The following is a 16942-nucleotide window of genomic DNA, read 5'->3' as shown; positions in this document are numbered from 1 at the left end:
TATATTTTAGCTTCACGAGCACAAAATAATAACAGGAAATTTTTCCTATAAATTATATTCATGTCTCCCATATCTTTCTCGCTTTCACAATAAAAATTACAGCAGGTCAACAAATCCAATTGATGCAAACACATGATGATCTGGCATAACCAAACCAAGTGTAGTAGCCAAAACCTCTTTAAAGAGTAGATAGAGATAAAAGCTCAAAAAATGATATGGCATAACCTATCAATTCTTAATTGGTCTCAAGAACGGAATGCAGCAATATGTCCCTCAAAAAACTTCACTTTTCTACAATTGATCTCCTGTCTGCACTCACAATACCTTGATTTATGTACACCTCATCCTTCTCAGAGAATTGAATCCAAGAAGCGATGATACAAGCCTAAACGCCCTTATTCATTAAGTTCTTAGCTCGTGAGCGGCAACGAATCATCTTCCTACAAGAATAAGATAGAATATAGTCTTGGATACTATTGGCTTTTGCTCGAAGCTCACAGATGTCTTCCCATAGTAAGAACTAGGAATGAATAGCATACATGTCAGCTAACATAGAAATGATTTGTTCCCTCTCAGTAAGGACACTGACATGATTTCGAGTAGATGATACATCGTCGTATGGCACAGCACCACCTGCAATAAGCCAATTTAGACACTGCCAGATCATGCAATTTCAAACAAATATAGATGATAACTCAAAAAGGGCAGAGACAGCTTGCTCAATCCATGAGCCTTTTTGGATGTTAATAGAACTGTCACAAGGAATGTTCCAGGAATCTAAGGTCCAACCGTCACTATGACTATGTCAACCCCTGCTAACTGATAGGTAAGGTAGTGTCCAGCTGACAGAAGTCGAGAAACATCTACAAATAGTTCTTTGTTACTGGAGACGGAGTTACTTGACAGATGTGTTTATGATGTATATATGCAGAGAGAGATACAGAGAGTGATTGAACGAACTTACCAACTTATAGCTGAAATGTTCTTGTACTGTTCAAAAGCAAATGGACCTTAATCACACCCATGGCATGGTGCAGGAAGGGTGCGCAGAAGAGGACAGAATTTGTGAATGCTGCATCAAATCACAAACCTTTGTTCTGATATTCCCCAACATTGATACTCATAAAAGAATGTGGTAAGCAGAAAAGGAACATACGTCTCTTACGTAGCAGCAAGCATCCCCAAAGATCCCTTTTATTGTGATCAATGCAAATGCTTTAAGTTAAAAATGCCACAAGAAATCATTGACTATACCACGAAATGCAACTCGTTATAATAAGTTGGAAAAAGAAGGCATGGAAAGAGACATGTCTAGTTCCCTTCAGATGTTTCTTCATTATGCCATTCTATACCCTGTTGCAAATGACAAATAAAATCAGCAACAGTAACTGGAATGAAAAAATAGCTTCATGTAGAAAAGAAAAAGAGAAAATGCTTACATCTCTTTAATTGATTATCAAGTAGGAGCATAATGATACTGGTCCAAGAGAAAAAAAACACCATAGTCTAAACAAAAGTATGTAACACCTTCATGACTAGAGGCACATGTTTACTTTGGCTTTGCAAAGGTTCAGACACTAAATATGAAGAGATACAGTTCAATGAATCCATAAATGTCCTAAGAACTATTTGAAGAATATATCAAATGTTTCTGTTCTTTTTTGTACAGACCGACTCTATTGTCTTCCTTCTCTATGTTATGTTACTGGCTTTGCAAAAATTAAGGCACCACATGAGAAGACAAGCAAATTCATAGTACCCTAAAAACTATCTGAAAATTATTATTACAGGTATTTTATTTTTTTGTATGGATCAACACAACTTTTTTCATTCCTACCTCAAACTATATTATCAAACAAGACTGGGAAACACTAGGCAACTTAACTTCAATCTAGGAATATTCTTGGCATCATAGGTATCACAATCTACAAAGATATGTATTAATCTTTCAGTATTCTTTGGGTATGTTTGTCAAACAGGATTCACAAGCATCAAATACACTTGGCACCTTACCGTATTGTCTCTCCGGTTCTTAAAGACAAAAGAAGAACCAAATTAATTTTCACTTAAAGAAGAACCTGGTGGCAGGAACATCATCAATACATTATATGAGGCTAATGATTCTGTTATTTGATAGACACAAAATTATATAAGAAGTATTTCTTTGAGGAAAATGAAAACTACCCAACAGTTTTTTTTAAGAATCAAAAGTACATATTATCAATTTTGGTAATGTAACTGACATATCACAAAGTTCAATCTTCGAAACATTAATATAAAACCAACCAACTCTATCAGTTGTTCTAGCATTTTTCATAACTTTTACTAGACAGCATGAACCTACATGCACCATCGAATAATAAGAAGAATCAAAAGAAAGAAATTGTATGCACCACTGCATAATGAGAAGAATAAAGAGAAACTAACCATGTTGTATGTGGTGTACAAAAGCTGGAGTGCTTCATCCCACTTATTAACCCTGAGGAGTCCCTTGATGAGGCAAAAGAAAATTATCAATTCTGGCACATATCCTTTCCTTAGCATCTGACTATACAATTCAATGGCTTTCTCAACCTTTGATGCTAAACAAAGACCCTGAATTATTGAAAAGTACATGTTACTGTTTGCAACACTTGAACATGACAAATAACCCTCTATCTCTCTGTGCAACTCCAAAGCTATTTCCAGCTGACCAGCACTAGAAAAACTATTTATTAGAATGATGTAAGCAGGAGCAATCGGTACCAAATTGTAGTGTGTTATCTCATCTAAAAGGCCAAGTGAACTAATAAACTTCTTACTAAATCCTTGGATGATGTTGCGGTGGCCTGATATGTGTCTTGGCCAACAAGTTTGCTTCATCTCCTCCAAAATTTTGTGGGCCTTATCCAGAAGGCCAGCAGTGCAACAATGGTTTATCAATACATTATATGTGATAAAATTTGGGGCACAACCCTTTTCAGTCATTTGCCTAAAAAGCTCCAGACACATATCAACTTTAGAGGCTTTACCATATCCATCTATCAAGGCAGTATAAGTTACAACATTCGGATTACATCCTTTTTCTTCCATCATCATAAGAAGCTTGTAAGCCTCATCTGTCTTACCTACCTTACAGAGCCCATCAATCATCTCAGTATATGTGATTACATTTGGAGCACAAGAGTTCTCTAACATTTTTGAGAGAACTTTAAGAGCAAGATCAAGCCTTTTATCCTTAAACAACCTGTCAATTAAGGAGCTGTATGTATACACATTAGGAGTGTAACCATGCGCAGACATTCTGACAAATACCTCCTGTGCATCATCAAGCTTGCCAACCTTGCAAAACCCATCGATAAGAGCATCATAGACTATGTGATTTGGCTCGCAACCAGCTGACATCATTGCATTCAATAAATCACGAGCTTCAACTACTTTATGAGCTTTACATAAGCCATCAACCAATGCACCATATGTGAAAACATTTGGCTGTGCGACCTCGTTACTACCACCTTCAAAGTAATTACTGCCAACTGTATCCTCACAAATTCCCCTCATCTTTGCATAGATATGGCAAGCCTCTTCAATCTCTCCAGCTTTGCAAAGGCCATCAATCAATGCAGTATAGGTGACAACATTAGGAACACAATCCATACTAATCATGCTCTTGAAAAGTTCATTTGCCTTGGAAAGTCGCTTTGCTTTCAAGTAAGCATGTATTAGTGCAGTATAGGTCACAACATTCGGAAGACAACCTTCTCTCTCCATTTCTTTAAACCATCTCCAAGCCTGTTCGATAAGCCCAACCTTACAAAAACTGTCTATCAAAATCGTATATGTATAAACATCAGGAACAACATCATTCTTCTTCATTTCCTGAAATAGAAGGAAAGCCTTTTCCACCATACTCGCCTGACAAAGAAGACCAATCACCTTCGCATAGGTGCTAGTATCAGGAACAAATCCCTTCTTCATCATCTCGTTTATAATCTGAAATGCCTTATCAAATTTCCCCATGTGACAAAGGGATTGAGCAAAGTTGCCAACATTTATTTTGTTTAGTACAAATCCAGCATCCAGCATCTCCTCATAGGCTTTTTCCGCCAGATCCAACATGTCAGAACTTGGCAATTCTTTATTTCCACAGATTCCTCCAATAAATATGTTGTAAGTCACATAACCAGGTCGACAACCACAAGCATTCATCTTCTTTAACAGCTTATATGCATAAGCATAGTCTCCAGTGCTGCAATATCCATGCATCAGAGAATTAAACAATGATGGGCTAGGATTGCAACCCTCTATAATCATCATGTTAAGAATTCTCTTACACCAACCAAGTTGTTTCTTACTTAAAAACCCCGAAAGCAATGTCCTATATGTCACAACATTTGGAACACATGAATTGGACCTCATCCTATGAAGAAAAGACATGGCTACCTCGAAAAGAGAAGCTTCCAACAATCCACTAATCATTTGAGTACATAAAACAGTATCTAGTGTGAAGTCTTCTGCCTTTATAATGTTGAGAGCTTCTACCCACTGTCCTGCTTTACACAGAGCATGCGCAAAACAGCCCATCGTGAACCTGTCCATACAAAATCCCGATTCAGACATTTCTCTGTGAACCAAAACAGCTGAATCTAGTCGATCAGCACTCAGAAGAACCCGAACCAATGCGTTATATGTCACCTTGGATGGCTTGTAACCAAAGTCCTTAAGCCGCCCGAGCTCTTCCAGAGCCTCATTCCAAAAACCACTATGACAACACTTCCGCACGAGCACATTTAACAATCTCCCAAGCACTTCTCTATCCTCCTGTCCAATTTCTCTAAGAAAATGCTGAGGGACTCTACTCTTCTTATCAAAGCCTAAAATTTCAATCAATGCGTCGTAAGTCTGACCCGTATGGCTATAGCCAATCTGCTGACCGGCCCAGATGAAGAATCTGAGCGCCAAATCTGGAATACTTACTAATCTTAACGCGTCAATCACCAGCGATTCATTCAAGTTTCCCCTGAATCGCCTCAGTATCTTCTCGGTATTGTCATCGAAATTACTTCCACTTGCCCTGACCACCTTTGCGATCAGAACGGCCTCCTTTGACGATTTTCCTGCATCAAGAGGCTTTGCAGCGAGTGTCTCACGGTCTTCGACTGCGGCTTCTTGCAAAAAGGTGAAGTCTTTCATCGAGACCGAGGCTTCCTGACGATTCTCTCGATCATGGGACGCGCCATCCCACGGAACAACGAACCCTGGATCGTTCAACTCTCTCAAATCGTCGTCGGGCGAGGAACAGCTACTGCCGCTGCTGAAGAGAGAAAGGCGGGGTCTTTTGAAGGGATTATGGCGGGAAATCGAGATCAGGCATTGGGACGGAGGGAAGCAGCGATTGGTCGAAAAGAAGGAGGCGACGGCGGGCGACCGCGAGAGAACCACCGCCGCTGCCCGTCGGCTCATGCTGCGGCGGACAGGAAATCGGGGATTTCAGGGCTACGGTCCTCAAGACCCAATCTTGATGACAGAATTACGAATGCCAAAAGATCAGATCTTGGCTGGCTTTCGGGGTAGGAAGGAGGTGGGATTCAATCGCCATTCTCGGAGGAATTGAATGGCGTTTCCATAAACCCTAGCAGAGGAGAGGAGAGGAGAGGAGAATTTAGGCTTGAAAGGGTGTTTCTGGAAATTTCCATTCCTCTTAAAACCTCACTCCATACATAATGATAGAGCCAAAATAAATTATTATATAGTATATCAACATTATTCCAGGCGAAGATTTTATAGTTTATTTTAAGCTCCTTTCCTCCTTGAATCCTGTTTTTATCATTTTTTAATCTTTGAAAAAACATTTTATCTTTTATTACGGAATTATGTTATATGAATACTATTTCTTTTCACCACAATATCGTGTTTTCTCGGTAGCACAATTTTTATAAATATTGTATGATGATGTAGAATATAGACACTTTCTCCGATATTATGATCATCCACCAAATATAAACCTATGCACAACAAGTCTCTTTTTAATCCAAAATATATAGAATAATTTATTAAAAAATTAATAATGAGGTTTTATGACACTTATGTTTGACTTCCTTTTAACTTAGTCTGTGCCTCTCTTTAACTTAGTTGAGATCAAAAATTATTTTTTTCATATTATGATTAAAATATTTTTTATCAAAAAATACTTAATAAAAAAAATTAAGTATTTGATTTATTCTTTTTCAATCGTGAATTATCATTTTTTTTCTGTATTATATTTCTGTCCTCCTCTTCAAATTATCCTCATCTCATTCACCGTCACTTTGTTTTCTCCTCCTTCTCCCTCCACTCCACCTCTATAAACTCCTCGTCGCCTCCTCTCTCTCTTATCGTTGTTTCTTCATTCGTACCCTCTCACTTGATTTTCTCCTCCCACTCCACTTCTGCATGCTCTTCCTCTTCCCACTTTATCTTTGCATTCCCTTCCTCCACCCACTTTACCGTCACCTCTTTCCCCTACCTCTTCCCCTTTGACTTCCTCCTCCTCTCCCTCGCCTTCATCCACCTTCCTCACTCAGCTCCTTCTTTTCCTCCCCTCTCTCTCTCTTATCGTTGTTTCTTCATTCGTACCGTCTCACTTGATTTTCTCCTCCCACTCCACTTCTGCATGCTCTTCCTCTTCCCACTTTATCTTTGCATTTCCTTCTTCCACCCACTTTACCGTCACCTCCTTCCCCTCCCTCTTCCCCTTGACTTCCTCCTCCTCTCCCTCTCCTTCATCCACCTCCCTCACTCAGCTCCTTCTTATCCTCCCCTCTCTCTCTCTCTCTTATCGTTGTTTCTTCATTCGCACTCTCTCACTTGATTTTATCCTCCCACTCTACTTCTGCATGCTTTTCCTCTTCCCACTTTATCTTTACATTCCTTTCCTCCACCCACTTTACCGTCACCTCCTTCCCCTTGACTTCCTCCTCCTCTCCCTCTCCTTCATCCACCTCCCTCACTCAACTCCTTCTTTTCCTCCCCTCTCTCTCTCTTATCGTTGTCTCTTCATTTGCACTATCTCGCGTGATTTTCTCCTCCCACTCCACTTCTGCATGCTCTTCCTCTTCCCACTTTATCTTTGTATTTCCTTCCTCCACCCACTTTATCGTCACCTCCTTCCCCTCCCTCTTCCCCTTGACTTCCTCCTCCTCTCCCTTTCCTTCATCCATCTCCCTCACTCAGCTCCTTCTTTTCCTCCTCTCTCTCTCTCTCTCTTATCGTTGTTTCTTCATTCGCACCCTCTAACTTGATTTTCTCCTCCCACTCCACTTCTACATGCTCTTCCTCTTTCCACTTTATCTTTGCATTCCCTTCCTCCACCCATTTTACCATCACCTCCTTTCCATATTTCTTCCCCTTGTCTTCCTCCTCCTCTCTCTCTCCTTCATCCATCTCCCTCACTTAGCTCCTTCTTTTCCTCCCCTTTCTCTCCCTCTCCCTCATCCACCTCCTTCACCCTCTTTTCCTCCTTTTTCTCATTTTGTTTCTTTTTCTTCTACTTCTACACTAGATTAATCATTATACTCAAATTTACTCAATAGCAAAAAATATTAATTTCTATATAAAAATATTCTAAACTTATAATAAAACTAAAAAACTTATATTATCCTAAAGATATATTAATTTTTATATAAAATTATCCTAAATTATCTAAAAAAAAATTATATTTGGGTTACACTCGAATTATACTTATTCACAAAATATATTAATTTTTATATAAAATTATCTTCAATCCATCACAAATAGAAAAAGTTATGCTAAATATCTTATAATAATATGCTAGTAGTTTGGGAGAAATTTAGATTGGTTTATTAAAAGTTAACTCGAGTTATACTTAATTATATATTTAACTTAAAAAATATCCTATTTGAAAAGTTAATGATTCTAAACTCATAAATTTTTTTTAAAAAAATGTATATATGTTAGAATCAAGTGCTAGTAATTTTGAAAACGTTTAGATTGGTTCAATAAAAATTAATTAAATTACACTCGCTCGATCATAACTTCAACATAAAATATCATATTTCAAAAATAATCACCCTAAATTTATATAGAAATGAAAATATGATGATAAACATATTAACATATTATTATAGTAGCTTTGGAGAAGTCTAGACATGTTTGATAAAAATTCAAAGAGTTACACTTCATCATATTCAACCAAAAAAAAATATATTATTTTTAAAATTAATTATCTTAAATTTATACAAAAATTAAAAAAATAATAATAAACATATTATCATCCCACCTTGATAGTTTCCGAAAAAAGGATAGGTTTGACAAAAATTCTTACACTCAATCATAAATTTAACATAAAAATATCTTATTTAAAAAATTAATCATCCTAAATTCATATAAAAATAAAAAAGAATGATAACAAACATATTAGCTTCTCACCCTATTAGTACAAGTGAAGTTTGGATAGGTTCGGTAAAAATCCAAAAAGTTACACTCAAATCATATATTCAAACCAAAAATATCTTATTTAAAAAATTAATTATTCTAAATTCATATTCTAACATATTAGCATCTTATCTTAAAAGTTCTAGAGAAGGTTAGATAGATTTGATAAAAACATTTAATAGGTTACACTTCATATCGATGCAACTCAGAAAATATTCTTTTTAAAAATTTATTCATCATAAAATCATAAGAAATTAGAATAAATGATAGTAAATATTTTAAAATGATATGTTAGTAGTTGTAGAGAAGTTTAAATTAGTTTAATAAAAAATTTATTATACTTGAGTTACACTCAGACTACACTCAATCACAAATTCAATAAAGTCCAATCCAATACATTGCAATCAAACTCCACCTGATTCAAAGTGATTCGATCTCAATCACTTAGAACCAACCTAACTCATGGATTTGTGACTTCGAATAGCATGATTCAAATACATTATTAAGATTTTTAAAAAATACCCCTTAATAAAAATTGAATATAGGGGTGTCATATATTAAATTGATAGAATTATTTGTACCATAAAAAAGAAAGAAATAATTTTAATTGATTGGCTCCTTAAAATGATTTAAAAGATAAAAATAAAATATTAAGGTCTATTTTAGCCCTTCTTGTTTTGGTCATTAACATCTTAAACTCTTATGATTTATTCATGTATAAAATAACACATATATTTTTAAAAACATAGTATATAAGCCGCCGACATAAAGTTTGAGTTAACATACGTGAAAGTCTACTTACATAGAATGCTGACTAACAATAAATTATTAATATAATAACACATATAATTTATGGTTAAGATCCATTTTAGCCCATATAATTTTGGCCATGGACCTTGGCTTACTCGTGCTTAAAATAACCCATATATTTTAAAAAAACGAAATATATAAGTCTCTTTTGTGAGTTAACAAATATTAAAGTCTATTTATGTAGCATATTGACTCACAATAAATCATTAATATAATGATACATATAATTTAAGTAAAAAAAATTAAAACCATCAATGATGGGAGAAGGCGTCATCGTGGAAGTGACCACCAACTGTAGCACCGAGCTGCTACTGCCTAGTAGAGCATCACCCGCACACAGCCTTTCTCGCACTTACAATAAACTTAAGAGCTTTCGACGTCTTGCTAAGTAGTAACAGCTCAATGCTATTGCTGGTAGTCGCTTCCATAACAATGCCTCCTCCTCCGACATTGATGGAGGTCTCAATTTTTTTTAACCTTAAATTACACATGTCATTATATTAATGATTTATTAAGAATCAACATACCATAACATCTACTAATTTAGATTTAACGAAAAAAACTTATATACTATGTTTTTAAAAATCTAATGATTATTTTAAACACAAATAAATCATGAGGGGGGGCTAAAATGAACCTTAACAAAAAAAAAAAAAAATCTTTTCATTTCACTTATTATAATAACTTCCTTTTTACTAAAAGGAAAATTATCCTAACAATCCATATTATACCCAAAAGAAACTTTTTTTAACTTTGAAAATATGCATGAAATAATTAATATTCTTAATCCAAATAGCTAATTTTAACTTAATTACATCTAAACTAGGGTTTTAATTTAGATCTAAATAATCTGATCTTTAAGGTTAAAATAAAGGATATGTTGAATTGCTAGAATATTTTATTACGAGTTAGAATTGTATTAATTGAGAATAAAACAAAGAAGAAAGAGGAAGAACGAACGATGAGCAAAAATTAGTGACACCATACTGATTAGGTATATCTGAACACAATGCTTCGCAAGTCATTCAAATGCTGGCTTTTCATAATTGGATTTAGCTAACCTGATATTGTAAGAATAATAATAATAATAATGTTCAAACAAAATTAACAAAATTTCAAGAGATACAAGTGTCCAATTAATAAAATAAATGGAAATTTCCCCAAATGCCAGATCCATAAACCGGCAGATCACAAAGGTCATCAAAATTTCTGGTTCACATTCTGGCATGTAATGTAACAGGAAACGGAAGAAATGACTATTGTCTTCTAACAAAAAGCCCATGGAAGGAATCCAAGCTGCAATCTGTATGCATTGACAAATGGAGGAGAGGGGAGATTTCTGGTTCACTGCTTTTATGAGTCTCATGATTGGATCAGTGATAATTCATATGGCAAACAACTTCAGAGTATGAAATCCACTTTAATCAGCACCAACATCTACTCCCCTGCTTTTCAAGAATTCTTTGGCCTCAATGATATCCTGCATAGTAAAAGAGAACTAACACTTCTTAATGTAACTACATTATGAACCAAAATCTACAAGCATATATATAAGCAAGCAAATCATGAGACCTTCATTAGTCTCGAAGGATGTTGTGACAATTAATAAGACTAGATGAGTCTTCCATCAAAAATTGAGACTTAAGCATTTTGAGTCATATATTTTATGTTAATCAAGTTACTGAATAGTTTTATCGACTCAGATTTTAAAAGTTAATAGCAAAGCAAACCTAGTACTAAAGTGTGTAGGCTCAAGTTGAAAAGTAATCATTTGTGAATGAAGTTGGAGGCATATCACCGCATAAAACCACCACTGAGCTGAATCTCACACACCACCACTAGCTGATGGTTATAGTTTCTGTATTGGACTTCAGTTTATGAGTAGGGAAGATTGTGTGTGAGATTATAATTTCATAAGTATAGGAGGTTGTGATACAATTTCCCTTATTGCTCCCACATGAAGTGGAAGGACTTTGAGATGTTTGTAGGCTCATCAAGTTATCATGTCAATTGTCATATTGAACCATATCATATGTTTGTAGACATATAATTAAATTTTTATATATAAGTGTCAATACAAAGTTTAAATCCAAAATTCAATTTCTGCAGAATTATGAACATTGAATTGATTGATATATAATTTTTTTATTCTTTGTCAATAGCTTTATCAAATTCAAGTGAATGTGAAGAATTCAACACTAAAAACCAACAAGCCTCACGCCAAATTGCTAATTAAGGCCTAGCACTGTCATACTACTTCTTTTATCAATCATTTTAATATGGGCCTCTAAACTTTCCAAATAAACTTGTAGGCTTTACACAATTTTGCCAAGATATGTTGATGATTACAAGCGGTAAAAATCATAAAATACCCAAACCCCAATGTGAAAGGTAGAATTGAAATCACACAAATCAAATAGGTAGTGAGTATCAACAATGCCTACTGGTGCCCATCCCCCAGCTTGGCAAGTTTGTTTCAAAGAATTTGGCATAAAACCTCACTAGCATAATTTATAACTCAAATAAAATAACATAAACTACAAACATAATGGAACAACCAGTAAACAACTAAAGCCCTGGAAAAAAAATTGAGAAAGAAGCTTAAATTGTATAAGCTTGCATCACCATGGTAATACACTAAGGTGCCCTGAAACAGAAAATTCAAGATGTAATAAGAGAAGGCGAAAAGTATTTGAAATAAGGTTCTGTTAATATTTGCTAATATATATAATTAATATAGCATTGGAGTTCATGAAGCATGAAAGAAAAGACATAAGGGAATACGATCTTTTTAACTTTTGAGTGAGGAAATTCTTTCAAGATTAGAAGTTTCTCAGAGTAGTTTCTCTCTTTTTCTTTAAATATATCAGTTCTACTCTAGTTCTTAGGAATAAAATGAGGCTATTGCTGGAGTTGATATTTAATTTGACTCCAATAAAAACTTCAACTTTCATAACTTTAATGTTTTTTTCTTATGTCAACCAATAGAACCAGCAAATTTTATAGTTAGTAAAGTTATCCAAAAAATGTGGTTCTAACTGAAGAAACCTCCTCGAAACCTCAAAGACTCAACTCACAAGCACATGGAGTCATGGACTATATAATTTGCAAAACTCTCCCAAGAACCAAGATAGAATTTTTTATTGTGTTGAGTCCGTTGACAACAGTGGATGAATATTCAACAATTTTACAGTGACCATTCCCTACACTAACTTCAAGCTATTGCAACAAAAATGACTAAGATGGTTTACCAGTATATGATCATTAATAGGAAGTATTTACAATTCCTTTATGTGGGTGAAATAGCTGCAGTGAGGAATATGAAGATTGTCATCCGTGATCTTTCATCATTGTGATTGGTAAATGAGTAAACAGGATATCTTCCTATGGCGTAAGTAATGAAGATTCAGAATTTATCATCCAAATAGGAAATAGTAATTGTAGCAGAAAAAAATTCCAAGAGAAAAAAAAAAATCTGTCAACAAAAAAACTACTTGAAGGTTCTTTTTTGCTAGTCTTCATAAAAGACAAGCGATAATTTATGAAATTTGACTATGAAATTTCTTGTACTTGTAGAGGTGTGAAATTAGCCTGAAAAAGCAGGAATTTTAGCACAAAATTGATCAGAAATAAACATTATGACTAACGCAACCTTTTGCAGTAGTGAAGCTTCCTGGGGACATGTTGGAAACAGCATCAAGCCTACTCCGACCATGAGAAGACCATAGCATCCTAATGAAACAACTAGATAAACTGGCAGCTGGAAAATAGAACATAAATGTGTTGATACTTTATAGAGAAGATGATCATTTTAAACTTCAGATAGAAGGAATAAATGGCATGAAACTGACCAACCAAGTGTAGCTACGAGGAACTACTGATGTTTCTAGTAAGCTGATCCAAATGCCAGCAACAGCCACCAGCAAAGCCATGATCTTCAGAATGTGCTTCATTTTCAGTGTAGCATTCAATTCGATGCAGTTACCTATGTGCAAAGAAACATGATGCAGCCCAGATTTGAGTCAGTCATTTTTTGATGATTTGGTTAGTTTAATTATGTTAGGTTTAGTTTATAGTTTTAAATGAGTCTTTCCTATTTTGATTGAATTTCAAATGTAGCTTGTGTGGTGAATTATCAAGGATAATGAATTAGAGATTACGTTTGTTTTGATTAAAATAAGTTCATAAGTTTCCTAAATCTTTTAGTGTATGTGGAGTTCCTTGAGGCATAAGAAAATTAATCCCTGTCGGTTATACTTACTATTCATCCATGAACAGAAGCTCAACAAACTAAGTATCCCAGGTTTTTAAATAGGCAGTCACAATAATGGTTAAACAGTGAGTGTATTTGGTTTCCAATCAATGTAATCTTAGCTGCTTTGAGGTCTTACAGACGTGGTTTTCATCCCCTTCCCTCCAAATGTTCATCCATAGTCATATTTTTCCCATTATAGTTTCTAAGCCTCAATTTCTTCATTTTTAAATTCCTTGAAGCTGTCATTTACATCCTCTCATGATTCCTTTCACTTCCAAATCCTAAAAAGCCAACCTTTATGTGCTTCCATGTAGGATTATGCCTTCCAAGGACTACTACAAGCCACAATATGGACGGTATGCTTCTCTGAAGATTGGAACTCAAGATGGCCTCATCCTATCCCTACAAGTTACAATTGACCTGTTGACCTCAAGACTAAGCTTTCTTTCTGTACTCTCCTTTTCATGTCAACCAGGAAATTCATCTTCTCTCTCTCTCTCCTCCCTCGAAGCGTCTTTTCTACATTTTCTTTTTTGCACTTTCATTTAAACTCTTTTCTTTCCTCTTGCATAACCGATACCTCCAATGACATTGCAGCTTCGTGACTACATATATGGATTATCGCTTCACATAAGATCTTATCATTTTGGCCGTCACTGAAAAATCTATACAACTAAGTACTACTCCTCCAAAATTGTCAGTCCTTCAGGTTTCTTGTTGAATCTATTTCATCTGGCAAGGGCATTTAAGCTACCAATTAGGTCTATTGCAAACCTTTAATTTCATTTTGGCCATATTTTTCTGCTAAAAGGATTAAATTGAGCTGCTTTAAGAGTTGGTTTGGCACGGTCCTCCGTTTAGGCCCTGCGCAACCACCAACAACTCCATAATTTGTTTGGGTTGTTTTTATATTGCATCAGAACAGCTAAGATGAAGCTAAACAACATAATCATGATTGGAAGACAGCCCTAAGTTAAAGGTCTTATATATGCTTAGAGCTTTAGGCAACCAATGATCATAAAAAGGAAATTTTCTTTCTTTTACAAAGTTTTATTATCAACATAGCATTACTCTTGTCAAAGGCACCCAGAACATCAAATGCCAAACTTCGTGAGAAAATCCCTTCTTGCAACTTCACATCCGTCCAGCCTCGTGTCCTTCACTTCCTAGTATGGGTTTCTCCGCAGTCCGATCGGGCGGACGACCGGCTTAGGACGGGTCAGGTATGACCGCATCAGGGCGACCGGATCAGAGTAGGACGAGGAAGAAGAAGAGGAGAGGTTAAAGGAAAGAAGGCCAACCTGCAGCCTGCGGCTCTCGCTGAATCCCGCCAGTAGCGCGCTTGCGGTCGTCGCCGCTCACTGCGATGAAAAGATGAGGGAGGAAGAAGACAGATCTCACCTTCTAGAACCCGGGTATATATTATGGGCAAATTATATATAAGGAGATTACTATTTATAATTTTTTATTATTATTTACGATATTTAAAAACTCTAAATTATTTTCCTTTTCATTATATTTTCTTTCTTCTCCTCCTTCCTCCTTATTTTCTTAATTGATATAAATTGACTAAAAAATAATAAATAATAAAATAAAAATCAAAGAAGATGAGGTAAAAAAAGTAGTTTTTGATATTTATTATTTTAATTTAATATTTTTAAAATTATAGACATTTTGTAATAGCTCGACAAATGTTACCGATTATATTAGCCCAAAAGAAATTATGTTTCAAACATTTGCAAAACGGACTATTATCTTTTAGACATTTATAAAATATTTAAAATATGATATTCTATTTTTTTTAAAAAAATTAAAATATATTATCTTCTGGATAATTGTAAAATGATTCCGAGTATGACATCTTCCGGGTTGTCACAGAATGTTTGGATCGATATTTCAAATATTTTAAATGTTAACATCTGGAACTATAATATTAACTATTTTCTCCCACTTTGATTTCCAAGTGTCAGTAGAAAATAATAATTATGTTACAACATGTCAAGTATAGATGATATAATTGTATACTTGATATTATTCATGCTATATTAGATGCTAAATTCATCGATTTATCTATCTTTCGTAGGTTTTCACAAATAAGAAAGCAAGCATTAATTAGATGGGATGTAGAAGTTAGAAAGAGGCATGGAGTTGTCGATGTTATATATATATAGAGCTTAGAATGTGAAAAGCATAGAGAAAGGAAACCTAGAATAGAATTCTATAGTGGACGAAGCAAACAATATAGGGAGTGGACAAATCCAAATGACAAAAGAGAGACGACGACAGTCATCCAGATCTAGGAAATGTGATTGTCCATCTTCACTTGTTGGTGTTAAATTACTAAATAGACGATTCGAATGGATTATGGATTACAAATACCATCCTCCTGCAAAATAACTTTGCTGAGAGATTCTCAAATAAAGTGAAGGAAATTATTTTCGATATGATAAAAATGCATGGCGTGACAAATACTATCGACATTGAAGTAGAAAGATTACAATAATATGAGTAGCACCGTAAGGATGATGTATAATGCACGAGAGAAGAAGTATAGGATATTAGAGAAAGTTTAAAGAATGAATATAAATACAACAATTAATAAAGAAGCTTGCTGGGCACAAATATATATTGTAAGTAACGATGAAGATAATATATCATTATCATATACTTATTTTAGTTGATTGGTTGCATGCTTTTCCACGAGTGCTAATTATTGATCGCACATATAAGAAGACCAAAATGCCTCTTCTGGAAATAGTGAGTGTTACATTTTCTGTTGCATGTATATGTATACAAATATCATCTGATATATTGACAAGTGTTATTATTAATGACAGAGCTTGTGAGGATGGCAATAGTTGGCGTTGATGAAGGGCTATATCATTAGTTTTTTCCAGATGCGAAGAACTATTGCGGATGGCATATGTGGAATAATATGCTAGCTAATTGCAAGAAGATATTTATATCGAGTTGGAACCTTCTACTGTTATCTTGAATATCATTTGGGAACACTTTGCTTTGGAATTTAAGAAACATCATAAAAAGGACTTTGACTATGTTTGGTTGAGTAATTACAAAGAGAGGTCCATTGCTACATGGACTAATAAAATAATGTATCTGGGCAGCCTAACAACTAATAGCTATATTCCCATCCCAAACACATATTAATTATAATAGTCTATTCTACGAAGGACATTGCAAATTCATAACATTCGAACCATATAATGATAGGCTTAAGACACATCTTGGTTCTTCACAAGAATATTTAGAGTCATCTCGAAATATTGCGAATAGTTTTTTAGAGTTATAATATATCGAGATCCATGTCTCATTTGAGAGACGCTTAACAAACACTATTTCAAGAATTAAAAGGTGTGAAATACATTAAACATGATATTACGATTGCCATAGATAGTCGAGGACATTGAAGTAGATAAGGACACTTATGGTTGTATCGTGAGAGGC

At 34.9% G+C, this 16942-nt stretch overlaps 2 protein-coding genes across 3 annotated transcripts; both read right to left on the bottom strand.

Annotated features, from left to right (window-relative positions):
- Positions 1-203: 203 nt before the first annotated feature.
- LOC135674101 (pentatricopeptide repeat-containing protein At1g06710, mitochondrial-like) lies at positions 204-5658 on the bottom strand. Of its 2 annotated transcripts, XM_065183564.1 has the most exons (5): positions 2428-5658; positions 1157-1353; positions 965-1072; positions 540-633; positions 204-440 (listed from the first exon to the last, which is right to left on the bottom strand). In XM_065183564.1, the coding sequence occupies exons 1-2, from the start codon at positions 5440-5442 to the stop codon at positions 1312-1314; spliced, it is 3057 nt and encodes a 1018-aa protein (XP_065039636.1). In that variant the 5' UTR covers positions 5443-5658; the 3' UTR covers positions 204-440; positions 540-633; positions 965-1072; positions 1157-1311. The 2 variants fall into 2 exon arrangements, with proteins under 2 accessions (XP_065039636.1, XP_065039635.1); XM_065183563.1 differs by having other exon boundaries at positions 204-633.
- Positions 5659-10289: 4631 nt separating this feature from the next.
- LOC135674100 (dolichol-phosphate mannose synthase subunit 3-like) lies at positions 10290-14899 on the bottom strand. Its single transcript, XM_065183562.1, has 4 exons — positions 14779-14899; positions 13074-13207; positions 12875-12982; positions 10290-10702 (listed from the first exon to the last, which is right to left on the bottom strand). The coding sequence occupies exons 2-4, from the start codon at positions 13173-13175 to the stop codon at positions 10643-10645; spliced, it is 270 nt and encodes an 89-aa protein (XP_065039634.1). The 5' UTR covers positions 13176-13207; positions 14779-14899; the 3' UTR covers positions 10290-10642.
- Between the last annotated feature and the right edge of the window lie 2043 nt (positions 14900-16942).

The sequence above is a fragment of the Musa acuminata genome, chromosome BXJ1-5 (genome assembly GCF_036884655.1).
Source record: "Musa acuminata AAA Group cultivar baxijiao chromosome BXJ1-5, Cavendish_Baxijiao_AAA, whole genome shotgun sequence".
Classification (NCBI taxonomy): Eukaryota; Viridiplantae; Streptophyta; class Magnoliopsida; order Zingiberales; family Musaceae; genus Musa; species Musa acuminata.
This window is presented reverse-complemented; position numbering and strand designations above follow the sequence as displayed.

Bases quoted from the DNA above. Each gene is read 5' to 3' on its own strand.
- LOC135674101 (XM_065183563.1), bottom strand. From the start codon at position 5,442: ATGAGCCGACGGGCAGCGGCGGTGGTTCTCTCGCGGTCGCCCGCCGTC. The intron at 1,354-2,427 runs GTTAGTTTCTCT...CATTTGCAACAG, and splicing joins TGTACACCACATACAACATG to GGTATAGAATGGCATAATGA.
- LOC135674100 (XM_065183562.1), bottom strand. From the start codon at position 13,175: ATGAAGCACATTCTGAAGATCATGGCTTTGCTGGTGGCTGTTGCTGGC. The intron at 12,983-13,073 runs GTCAGTTTCATG...TCTATTTTCCAG, and splicing joins CTCGTAGCTACACTTGGTTG to CTGCCAGTTTATCTAGTTGT. The intron at 10,703-12,874 runs GTTGCGTTAGTC...TTTACTATGCAG, and splicing joins AAGCTTCACTACTGCAAAAG to GATATCATTGAGGCCAAAGA.